The sequence below is a fragment of the Prunus persica genome, chromosome G1 (genome assembly GCF_000346465.2).
Source record: "Prunus persica cultivar Lovell chromosome G1, Prunus_persica_NCBIv2, whole genome shotgun sequence".
NCBI classification, from domain to species: domain Eukaryota; kingdom Viridiplantae; phylum Streptophyta; class Magnoliopsida; order Rosales; family Rosaceae; genus Prunus; species Prunus persica.
In genome coordinates, this window is record NC_034009.1 from 26,506,882 (window position 1) to 26,520,173 (window position 13,292).

The 13,292-nt window shown below is 38.6% G+C and overlaps 1 protein-coding gene across 1 annotated transcript; it reads left to right on the forward strand.

The window, feature by feature from the left end:
* Positions 774–2,953, forward strand: LOC18790900 (serine/threonine-protein kinase STY8). The gene is made up of 6 exons (XM_007224139.2): positions 774–1,569; positions 1,694–1,812; positions 1,923–2,071; positions 2,235–2,409; positions 2,545–2,679; positions 2,771–2,953. Exons 1-6 carry the CDS (start codon positions 1,305–1,307, stop codon positions 2,951–2,953), a joined length of 1,026 nt encoding a protein of 341 aa, XP_007224201.1. The 5' UTR covers positions 774–1,304.

Genomic DNA, 13,292 nt, shown 5'->3' on the forward strand with positions numbered 1-13,292 from the left:
CTCCTTGAAATCACTGAATTCTCTGGACCCTAATATTATTTGCATTTTTTCAGCAACCAAATGTTACGAAGAAGAAAATAGTTAAGCTACAAAACTCTTTTCAATGGGGAATTCGTTGGAAACGTTTTGAGGGTGTGTGTGTGTGAACTCTTGTACAATAACACTATCAGCAAGGAGAAAGAAGATAGAGTATCAAAGAAAAGGATTGCCCGGAAAACAAAAACAAAAACACAAAGAGAAGGGAGAGATAATCTATATATATAAAGTAAAATAGAGAGAATAATATCTATATATATAAAGCAAAAGGCAGAGAATGGTGAAACATTCAAAATACCAGAAAATGCCCTTAGTTAATGCAAACATTAAGAATTGAAATTATTAATTAAATGAGGATAATATGGTAAATTCACAATTTTTCGTATTAAAAAAATTAAAAAATAAAACAAAATCAGATAATAAATTCTATTTTTATGGAACACAATTACCCATTATCTTTTTTAATTCTAAAATAAATTTAATTTTTTTTTAAAAAAAAACTTTTCACAGGCTCGAAAGTGCGTGCGAAAAGACTAGTATAATTAATTAATAGTCTTAAAAGTTGGGCTGCTGGGTTGTTCTCAATGTTTATATTTTCTAAACAGTCAATAATCCATACAAATGCAATCCTAGTCGATGGTTTAAATAGTGTCAGACAGAAACTTACTTAATCCGATGGTTTAAATAGTATAAAAAAACATGAGCTTTTATTGGTGAAAGTAGGAATTAGGGTTTCCAAGATCATGAGTTTTCCCCTGTTTTCGATGACAAATACAATTAGATTACTCATATGTGAGAAGCGAAGCTTAAGCCTTAAGCCAAGGGTGCAAGAGATGTCGTGAGTTGTATGGTTCCACTATTTTTTTTTCCTATTAACAAATTAAGATGTATATTTACGTTTTTTATTTTTTATTTTTATGGAAAAAAGATACCACGCACCAATCCAAACAGCAAATGGTGTGGTAAATTTTTTTTTCTGGATTATCTTATCTTCTTAAATAATAAATAAATTTTAATTTTGCACGCATCATTGATGGGCCGAACACAAATGTGATAAATGGCTTAGTTGTAGGGATCTAGATCCAATTTTGATATTTTGGGGGTCTGTATAAATAAATAGTTCTAATGCTAGGTGAACGAAAGCAGTTTTTACAAGGATTACTATTAGAAAGGGAAGAGGCCTGTGGGTGTGGCTCGACTATATATACACAACTACAACACACCACAAACTCAAACTCAAACCTCTCTTCAACTCTCATACTAAAGAAATGGCATTGGCACCCAAGATTGACGTGAAAAGTTTGGACGAAAAGTTAGAGAATCTCTACCGACTGTACTCTATCAAGAAGAAGAAAGAGTTGCATGACGAAGAAAGCAACCAAGTCATCAACATGAGAGCCATGGCGGCCAAAGAAGCTCCTCAAGAAGAATGGCAAATGATCATTCGAGAGAAACTTGTCGTGAAACAAGTTTTTGCCCGTGGAGGCTTCGGGTCTGTGCATAAAGGCATCTATGATGGACAAGAAGTTGCAGGTACGGTAATTATATCTATGTTTACATGCGCAAATTCATGTGTATATATATGTCTATGTGTGTGCATAATTTTGTCAAACTTCATTGACGGTGTATCTTTTTTTTTTCTTTCTTGATTATACAGTCAAAGTGATGGAGTGGGGAGAAGACGGCCGAACAAAATCTGAAATAGCTTCTTTGAAGAAAGATTTTAGGCAGGAGGTTTCTATTTGGCATAAGCTTGATCATCCTAACATTACTAAGGTACTACGACAATGGTTATTTGTTTTTGCTTTTCGTTCTTCTGTCTACTCTCAAATATTTTTATCTTTATTTGTTATTAATTCTTTTTCTTTAATTTTCTTGATGATTAGTATATTGGAGCCACAACGGATATCGACTCTGCCTCTGTTATTACTGAGTATCTTCCTGGAGGAACCCTAAAAGCCTTCCTCATCCAACACCGGAAAAAAAAGTTGCCTCTCAAGACAGTTAACCGACTGGCCGTTGATCTTGCTAAAGGGTATCTCTCTTTTCCTACATATGTTATTTGTCTTTGTAGATTTCTCTCCCTGCACCTAAGTAATAGTATAATCATACATACGTTTATACCATATATTTTTCAACATATATTATATATGCAAGTAATACTATTACTAATGATATATGCATGTGTTTGCATGCAGATTGAGTTTTTTGCACTCCAAGAACATTGTTCATAGAGACGTGAAAACGGAAAATGTGCTTCTTGATAAGGATGGTAGGGTGAAGATAGCAGACTTTGGAGTTGCTCGTCTGGAGGCTTCAAATTTAGCAGAGATGACAGGCTACACGGGAACCCCCGGATACATGGCCCCTGAGGTATCAATTAATTCACTTTCTTTTTTATCTACTTAGATTTTAAAGGCTTGCCCTAGACTTTGAATTATATATTAATTGCAGCATTCTGATCAATACCAAATGTTCTGATTGGATGATATGATGATGATGATGCAGGTCCTGGAATGTAAACCCTACAACAGGAAATGCGACGTTTATAGCTTCGGGATTTGCTTGTGGGAGATGTATTGCTGCGATATGCCCTACCCTAACATCACGTTCTCCGAATTGACTTCGGCTGTTGTTTATAAAGTATGTCATTTCTCTTTCCATCTTTCTTTCTTTTATAATGTAGTCTGAGTGACCCCGAACTTATTATTTTTGTACTTTTGTGTTGCTTCAGAATTTGAGGCCAGAGATACCCAAGCAATGCCCAAGCTCTCTAGCCAAAGTGATGAAACAGTGCTGGGATGGAGAACCCAAGAGAAGGCCAGAAATGGAGGAGGTTGTTTCCATGCTAGAGGCAATTAACACGTCAAACAGTGCTCCTTCGGGTTGCTTCAGCTTCTTCGGCTCAAGACGCTAACATACTCATTTCAACGTATTATTTAAGTTGAGATAGCCGAAATAAATGACAAAAGAAAGGAGTGTGGTACTCTTTCCTTGACCGGATTTTCCTCCTTCGGGAGGTTTTTTATGGCAAGGTTTTAACGAGGCCACTAATTTACTCCTCTAGTCCTCTGATTGTGCTGGATGTATTTTAAGCAGTCAATGAAGCTGATTTCAGTTTGATCCCAAAAAAAAAATGACAAAAATTGATTGAAAATGTTTATCATTTAAGTTTCATCAGCACAAACGCAAGTGAAAATTAAAGTGAAGTGAAAATGAAAGACAGAATAAGGACAAAAACACACTAAAAGAGAGATTATAACTAAGTAAATGACGGAAACACTTCAAGAAGACAGCTTAATTATTCACTCCTTAACATACAACGTAAATTGTGAACATTAGCTTAAGAAGTCCGCCATGACTTTTAGCCCTAATTTTCTTTCCTACTATACAGTTGATGAAGCATCATGCTAACTCACCAAGAATGGACAGTAACGTAAATGACTAGGATGTACGCCTTGTCCTGTCCTTTGAGGCTGCTTGTTGCTGTAGATATATCCCACAAGTGAGTAAGTATTTAAATTTGACAAACACATCCAGAGAAATCATTATCAAGAGGGGAAAATTACTCCGCACACTGCCTTCAGATATTGCAAATTATCAAACTAAAGGGGTATTAGTCATTAGCTATTCAAGCCTGCAAAAAGAAGCATATAGGAATGTTACCTCGTGGCACAACTAGACATGTTCTCCCCACAGTGGCGAAGTGGATAAGGGGAAGAATCCATGCCTTTATGATCACCATTTGAAAGAGAACATTTATCTCTTTTATGACAGAAATTGCTAGGGCATTGACGACGCAAAAATTTTGATGAAGAACGATTTTTATGTCCCCTTTTGCAATAACTTTCCATGTATTGCTTTTCATGTTCTGCCGGTTACAGGGATGTAAAGATGATTCTCCATGATATTCACCGGCTGTCCTAGATTCTGACTGCATAATAGGCAAGCTGATTTATTTAACCATTTGCTGATGTTGTTAAGTGCCAAAGACTAGTAGGCAAGCTGATTTATTTAACCATTACTCGTCCTTACATTATCTATGATGCGAGCCTGGTCAGTCAATATATGCATGATCTTAAGAAAAGTCACATGGATGTTGTTAATAGAATTCTTCAATACTTGACGGGGTCCCCAGGGCGAGGAATACGGATGAAAAAAAATGGTCACACTCAAATTATTGGATATACGGATGCTGATTGGGCTGGAAGTCTAACGGATTGTTGATTTACAACTGGATATTGTACATTTATTGGGGGAAATTTAGTTACTTGGAAAAGCAAGAAACAAAATGTTATTGCTCACTCAAGTGCTGAAGCATAATACAGAGCCATGGCTTCTACCACTAGTGAGTTAATATGGTTACGTTTCCTTCTACATGATTTGGGTTTTAAGATAAAAGCTCCAATAGAATTATTTTGCGACAACCAAGCAACAATACACATTGCTTCAAATCCAGTATTTCATGAGAGGACAAAGCATATTGAGGTTAATTGCCACTTTGTCTGTGAAAAAGTCCAAGAAAATTTGATATGCACTCCCTATATCCAAAGTAGTGATTAATTGACTGATAGTTCTACTAAAGGTGTACCTTCTGCAAAGTTTCATCAGATGCTATCCAAGTTGGGCTCCATTGATATTTACGCACTAACTTGAGGGAGAGTGTTGCAAAAGTCAACCATTCACAATTTAGAATATTTCCTCATATACATAATTTCCCTTATCACATCCAGATCTGCATTCAATAATTTTGGGATTTGATTCCCTTCTATTTGTTGATTGTAACTCTATTTATTGAGGGGCTCAAATATGAGCAGCCTATGAATAATACATCTCGCTGTCTTCCTCTCGTAGATGTAGGCTTTGTGCCGAACCACATTGAACTCATTGTGTGTCTGATGCTTATGATTTCTTCTTCTTTCTACAAATACTTTTCATGAACAATTGAGAACTCTGATTACCATGAAGCAGAATTGATACAAAACCACAAATGAGGCTCCAATACCACGAAGTTATCCAAAAACGCACGTCTTTTACAATGACAAAACTCAGCCCATAAACCGTTGCAAATGTATCATCTTAATTTAGTGAGTACCGGCACAAACCAGCAGCCAAAAAATAAACCCAAAATTAAAAGTTTTCGCTTAATTTGTCCTCCATTTCTGGGAAATTAAACAGAACATAAGGTACGGCCAGTCAAAATCTTTAAACTCTACACAAAAAGCAAGCAAAACAGAAGAATCAAAGTCTAAGCAACAAAAAACGCACCGTCCCCTCCCGTCTTAGTTTCCTCCGTCGTTCCCATTCGTCCTCCATTCGCTTAAGAGCAATCTGGAGCTTTTCGCCTTTTTCAGGCAATATGTGGGCCATCTTCCGCTGAGTAAGCTTGTTCCGACGGATCGTATCATCGAGCCCGGAATCGGGCATGTCCTCGTATAAACGATCTCGCAGCTGATCGTTACCCATTCCAGACTGCTTAGGTGGCTCGTTAGCAGTGGCGGATCCATAAATTTTCATTCCGGAGGCCATTGTGTAAAAAGTTAAAAAAAATTCTATACAAAATAGACCCATTGAAATGAAACGATAATACTCTAATTCATAGTCAATAGATAAAACCATACAAAATACTCATGTTCATTATCAAAGAGAACTGCATCAACTTCAATAAAAAGACACACATTGCAATACACCAGAAATATCTCTAAGAATGTGATAATAAACCAAAAAATTAGTGCAATCCTCTTTGCCTCCCAAGGTGTCTCGTCCTATTCGACATAAGAACTGGCATATATTTGCGCAATCCTGCTCATTTTAGGGCATTTATGTCATTTTTTAGGTTCGTCGTAATTTTGATTTTGGGCTTTATCTGCATTTCTTTTGGGTTCTAACTCTCAAACTTCGGACCCTTAATGAGTACTGTATATGGGCAAGCAGATATTTTATCAATACATAAGAGTTAGGTTATTCTTGTAAAACTCTTTGTGGATTGAACATCTAAAGCTTTTTACCTAGATTGACCTTAGGTCCCTTCATGCATTCATATCATACATGAAAAATTGTTTTATGTAAAAATATTGGCTAAGTATGAAAAATGGTTTTTCAGAATAATCATTTTCTCAAGATAATTTTTGGCGGCTTTTATTCCATATACATTAAATAAGAAAACTTGATTTCATGGGATATTAGTATGAAGTATATATTGACTTAATGAGCCATCATTTTTAGCATAATGTATTTTGCACTAAAACCGATTTTTCATATTTCGATTTAGTGGGAATTTGATTTTCTAGTATTTTTATTTGAATCCAAATGGGGGGTACTTCCTTATTTATATTGTAAACTTAAGTAAATTGAGTAATATAAAAATAAATGAAAGTAAAATGGGGTAAATTGACCCATCTTGCCCCTATGTGGATCCGCCCCTGCTCATCGGCAGTGGAGGTGTTTGGCTTGGGCTCTGGCACGGCCACTCTTTCCAGTGGGCTGCAATGGTTATTGTGAGAGTCCAAGATGTTGTTCCAGTCAATATCATCCCCCAAATTCTTACCCTCTCCTAATAGCGAAGTGGCCTATTTGTCTGCTTCTGCATAATTGGACTACCTCGGGCATTTCCACCACCACCTTTGCATTCAAATGCTTTATGCCCACATCCTCCATAAGAATAACACTGGATTTATGATTTATCATACCTAAAATTTCCTTGCTGATTTGTATTGCTCTATCTTCCACGTCCTCTTGACGAATGCGAATTTTGTTCTCTTCCTTCATTGTGACTTGGTTTGAAATAGCCTATGCCACCTCTTTCTTCTCTTCCACTTCTTGTTCCTTTGCCATCTATTCCTTTTCCACAGCCACAACTTGTTCCACTTTTTGAGCTTTCTTCATCATTTAAAGTTAGCGTCGTTTGTATGACTTTCTCCACATATGGTTCTTGATTTTTCTTCTTCAATCACTACTACGATTTACTATTTGCGCGACGGACGTTTGCGCGACGAACATATTTTCGTCGCGCAAAAATCACTATTGCGACGAAAAAAAAATACCGTAGCGCAAACAGCAGAACACTAGCGCGACGAACTATCTTCGTCGCGCAAACAATCTATGCGCGACCAAAACTAATTTCGTCGAGCAAAGGTCGGGGAAAAAACCCCAGTTTTTGTTTTTGGCGCCAGAATCTTGCGCGACGACAACAATCGTCGCGCATGACAATATTGCGCGACAATCCAAATATTTCGTCGCGTAAAGATGGACAGAAAATTGTCTAATTTTTTTTGCTGAAAAAAACTTTGCGCGACGAACATTTTCGTCGCAAAAGACGCCTTAGCGCGACGGAAATATGTACCGTCGCGTAAGAAAACGAGGGTTACTTAATTTTGGCGGCAAAATGCAGGGTGGAAAAAACTTTTTTTGCGCGACGGAATTACCTTCGTCGCGTAAAGTGTAATGCCAGTGCTTTCTTGCGCGACGAAATAAATGTTATTTGCGCGACGTAATATAAACCTTGCGCGACGAATAATGTTATTTGCGCGACGGATGTTTGTGCGACGGATAATTATATTCGTCGCGCAAAAAACCTGATGTCGGCAGGTAATTGCGCGACGGAAATGTTTTTTTGTGCGACGAAAAAGTGGGTTTTCGCGACGGCATTTTGCGCGACGGATTTGGTTGTTCGTCGCGCAAAGTCCTTCTTCTTCATTTTAGCCAATTCCATTGCAGAGGCAGAATGCAGTTTCTGCATTCTGCCTCTCTCTCACTCTCCCACTGCATTCTGCCTCTCTCTCACTCTCCCTGCTACTGCATTCTGCCTCTCTCTCACTCTCCCACTGCATTCTGCCTCTCTCTCACTCTCCCTGCCGTTGCTCTGCTGTGAATTCAGTACGTTCATTGGGTATGTATTTTTTGTCGTTAGTTTAAATGTATTAATGTAAATTCGTAGTAACGCTATTAATTTTGTTATTGTTAGGGATATTTGTGATTGGTGATTGGTGGAGAACGATTGAGAAGGTATGTTATTGTAAAAGTTTGTTTGTTATGTTTGTAATTTTTTTGTGAAGTTATATGTGTATAATGTTGTGAAATTGTGCGTGACATAGCACAATGTGTTGTGATGTACGAAGTTAATTGAAATTAACTTCGTACTTTTATTTTTATGTTTAGTAACACGTAGTTTCCCGTTCGAGATTAGTTGGATTTCGTGCATGGATGCGTAATGCATGACTGCGGTCCAATTAATTCTTGAATTGTCCCATTATTTGGACAGTTTGGTAATGCATAGTGTTGTCACATAATCTTCGGCTACAGGATTAGGTTTCGATTGTGGAGATTTCGGTGTCATCTCGGTACGTTCTTCGGGTGGTACGTAGGTATTTATACCTATGCCCACTTCAAGAACTGTGTTGAGATGCTGCCGAAATTAATCCACGTCGAAATCTAATCTCATGTAGCCGTAGGTTACGTGACAGGACTATGCATTCCCGAATGGGATAGGGCCCTTACCGGAGGCATAAGGTGACATTATAACTTCGTATGAAGTTGTTGTGATTGTTGTGTCGTGATTGTGGTTTCAGGAATTATGAGCAGAAGGTGGATACAGAACCCGAATAGATGCGCAGACGAATACTTGGATGGAATCGAGGATTTTATTGAGTTTGCACGTAGACACAACCCGGGTGCAACTAGAATCCGTTGTCCTTGTAGGAGGTGTAACAACACGTTGTGGGAGACAATTGAAAATGTTGGATTTCATTTAGTAAGGAATGGAATGATTGAAACATATAGCATTTGGAACCTTCACGGCGAACAAGTAGACCATGCTTCGTCTTCAAATGCCCCGAGAGTGGACAATGTTGAACCTATTGTGGATCATAATGATCAAGTCATGGGTATTATACAGGATGCTTTTCCATTCGCATCGACCAACATCAATCAGGAAGGGGAAGATGACGTGCCTACACCAATAGACAGTGCGGAGTTTGAACAGTATGAAAAACTGTTAAAAAATGCCAACCAAGAGTTATACCCAGGGTGCGAGAGCTTTTCCGTTCTCACTGCCATTGTGTAGCTAATGCACGGAAAAATAAAGTATCGTATGTCGAACTTGTGTTTCGATTACTTTTTGGGGGTTTTCAAGAGAATGCTTCCGACGGACAATTGTTTGCCGAAAGACCATAAACATGCACAGAAGGTGTTGCACGGTCTTGGATTGGGTTATGAAAAAATCCACGCTTGCAAAAACAATTGCATGTTATTCTACAAAGAGCATGAAACGTTGGATACATGCCCTATATGCAATGAGTCAAGGTTCAAAATGACATCCCAGAATAGAACGACTAAGATACCACAAAAAGTCATGCGTTATCTGCCCCTTAAACCTAGGTTGCAGCGATTGTATATGTCAACGCATACTGCCACAGACATGAGATGGCATAAGGAAAAACGGGTAGACGATGATGTGATGCGGCATCCTGCAGATGGGGAGGCATGGAAAGAGTTCGATCGAACGTTCCCCGAGTTTGCTGCTGATCCCCGAAATGTTAGATTGAGACTTGCCACTGACGGATTCAATCCGTATGGGGTTCTAAACCAACACCACAGCACTTGGCCGATTTTCGCATTCCCATATAATTTGCCGCCTTGGAAATGCATGAAAAAAGAATACATGATGATGACTGTTTTGATAACTGAGGATCCTGGCAGGTCAATTGATGTGTACTTAAGGCCTCTGGTTGATGAGCTGAAGGATTTATGGACAAACGGTGTTCGCACGTACGATAAATCAACTGGGAGGATGTTCACTTTGCGAGCAGCAGTTATGTGGACTGTGAATGATTTTTCAGCATATGCAATGGTTTCTGGGTGGAGCACAAAGGGTTATATGGCATGTCCTGTATGCAAGGAAGATGTAACTTCTGGTTGGCATGCGGCAAAAGTTTGTTACCTTGGTCATCGGAGATGGTTGCCATGGGACCACGAGTGGCGAGAAAAAGATAAAGAGTTCGATGGGAACACAGAGCGTCGCCTCAGACCTAGAGAATGGTCCGGTGATGAGATCTTGGAACAGCTGAACCGTTTGGATTTTGCTCCGTTCGGGAAAACAGTTAGTCGGACCCGACCTTCTACACATTTGAACTGGACGCACAAGTCTATGTTTTTTGAGCTCCCATATTGGTCGAAACTGAAATTGAGGCACAATCTAGATGTGATGCATGTTGAGAAAAATGTATTCGACACATTGGTGGGCACGATTCTAGATATCGAGGGGAAGACGAAGGACACGATCAAAGCTCGTCTTGATTTGGAAAGAATGGGCATACGAAGGGGTTTATGGATGAATAGGGACAGTGATAAAGCTAGAAGGGATCTTGCATTCTTTTCTATGAAACCGAATGACAAAAAGGAGTTTCTAAAGTTTGTATCGTCTGTCAAATTTCCCGATGGGTATGCTTCTAATATCGCACGTTGCGTGAATGTCGATGGGGGTAAATTTACTGGACTTAAGAGCCATGACTTCCATGTGTTCATGCAACGCCTACTTCCTGTGGGTATTCGACACTTACTGCCGGAAGATGTGGTGAAGCCAATCATGTTGTTATCCAGATTTTTTTCCCAACTGACGGCAAAAACATTGCGAAGGACAGACATGTTTCAGTTGCGCCATGACATTGTCCAAGTCCTATGCAAGTTTGAGATGATATTTCCTCCAGCTTTCTTTACAAGTATGATGCACGTGATGGTTCACTTGCCAGAAGAGGCATTGCTTGCTGGTCCTGTCAACTATCGCTGGATGTATCCAATAGAAAGGTATATAATCTTTATCATTTGTGTATGCATCATTATCGACACTTTGCTAATTTGTATCATATCGTTTTATTTTAGCAGGCTTCTCGGAGAGCTGAAAAAAAGTGTACGCAACAGGGCAAAGCCCGAAGGATCAATTATAGAGGCTTGGGTTCAATATGAGTCGCTTACTTTCTGTGGAATGTATTTAAAAGATGTGGAGACGGTTTTCAATCGTCCTCACCGCAATAATGACGGAGGTATGAGAAATGAAAAACTTTCTGTTTTTGCCCAAAGCGCACGACCATTTGGAGATCCTGGACGAGGAGAGTCGTTTTCTAGAAATGACATGGAGGTAGCGCATTGGTTCGTACTGAACAATTGTGATGAGATAATGGCCTACTTAGATGAGCATGAACAGATGATGAAGCGAGAACATCCATCACATTTGGTTGCCCGGAAACACCGTGAATTATTTCCACAATGGTTTTTGGATTCTGTAAGTTATAAGTGTTTTGTAATTGACAAATATAAATTGTAGTATTTAATTTTGTCAGACTAACATGTAAATGGTTTTGTATACTATTAGGTGAATAAATTGAATCATCGAATTCCCCCACTTACAGTGATGAGTTATATAACTTGGCGTTCGGCCCAATTCGCGCTGAATTGTTCTCGGGTTGTAATGTTAACGGCGTCAAATTTTTGGGGGCCGCACGAGATGACAAGTTGTGTACGCAAAACAGCGGTGTTCATGTCCCAGGTGGAGGCGAAAGTACAGACATTGATTTCTATGGCAAACTGACAACTATCGTGCAATTGCTTTACAAAGATCGATACCAAGTCATCATGTTTAAGTGTCGATGGTTCGATACCAACCCAAATAGGGCGGGAAGTGTTAAAATCGACCATGGAGTACTGTCTGTGAACATTAACAGAACTTGGTATGATGACGACTCGTACATTTTGGCAAACATGGCGTCCCAAATTGTATATCTAGATGACCCTAAAGCCGGGAACGGGTGGAAAGTTGTGCAGAAGATGGATCATAGGAACGTGTATGATATACCAGAACTAGACCCAAGTGACAACGACGTCGACATTGTGGCTGACCAACGTTTAGAATCTTCAATGGAAAATGATGCGGAAACATTTCGAGATACAAATGTTATACAAGAACCGTTTCAAATAGAAGGAGTGTCTTCAGTCGAAATACTGATTCAGTCAATTACAATTGACCTCGGTGATCTTCCCCGATACGATGTTGCAGTGGGCCCTAGCAACGCCGATGATGCAGTTATAGAGGAGGAGGAGGAAGAAGATTGGGAGACCGAGAGTGATGATAGCGACGATAACGAAAGTTATTATAGTTCAGATGATGAATAATGAATTTATTTGTAAATTTATTATGTTAGTGTATTAATTTTGTGTAATACAAATCTTTGAATATGTGTAGTTGTCTATATGTAGTTGTGTATTCATTCTCCAGATTTCATCACAAACTTCATTGGAATTTTCTGCGGAACAGAACAAGTTAAAGCTTCAATAAAAATAACAAAAGAAATGAATATTTCAATAATCAGAAAACATTCTTAGCATAGAGAGAGAGAGATGCTTACAATTCTGATGTTTTTAGAAGTGTCATCTAGAATGATCTTGAAGAAGTGGGGTATGGGAGCTGAAGATGTTGGAGTGTCATGAAGAGAAGCCATGGCTGAATTAACTCAAAAGCTTGATTGAGAGATGTGTTCAAAATCAAAAGCTTGATTGAGAAATACAAAGCCTTTCCACAAAATACAAAGCATAAAAAATGATGAATACAAAACCTTTCTAAAAAATACAAAGCATACACAAATTGAAATCAATGAGGATTTATGGCGCCAAATCCTTGCGCGACGAAGGGCTCCTTATCGTCGCGCAAACATACCATACGCGATGCATACATAAGCGTCGCGTAATGTTTGCGCAACGAATACAACTGGTCGCGCATAGTTTCCGCGACGCATATATACATGCGTCGCGTATGGCATTTTTGCGCGACGATAAGCAAACCTTCGTCGCGCACATATATATTAGGTAACGTTATAGTATAATATATACACACATATATATTTAAAATTGGCGATCGAAGTAGTTCATTGTATTCATATGGAGTGTAGGACTGTAGCTGCAAAAAATCATCAACATCAGAGTTAAAATAACCGTTCAATCATCACTTTTTATTTAGAACCGTCGAAAAGTTTTACCCCGTTGCTTAATCTCTGAATGTTTTTTTTGTCCGATTTTTGCTGTCTATGATCTCGAAGTCTAAAAAAACAAGTTTGACGGCTGGATGACTGAAACTTGTTTCGTAGACTGCATGTGCTATCAAAATCATATATTCACCAAAAACCCTAAAATTTGTTTATACATTTGTGCAAATGTAACTTAACGTTTATGTGGTATCCCCTAGTGTAAAAATCTGAAATTGAAGATCAAAT

What these genes read in the sequence shown, in the direction of transcription:
- LOC18790900 (XM_007224139.2), top strand. Translation starts at nt 1,305, where the DNA reads ATGGCATTGGCACCCAAGATTGACGTGAAAAGTTTGGACGAAAAGTTA. An exon ending in TGATGGACAAGAAGTTGCAG is followed by an intron (nt 1,570 to 1,693) that starts GTACGGTAATTA and finishes TTGATTATACAG; the next exon opens with TCAAAGTGATGGAGTGGGGA. An exon ending in CCGGATACATGGCCCCTGAG is followed by an intron (nt 2,410 to 2,544) that starts GTATCAATTAAT and finishes ATGATGATGCAG; the next exon opens with GTCCTGGAATGTAAACCCTA.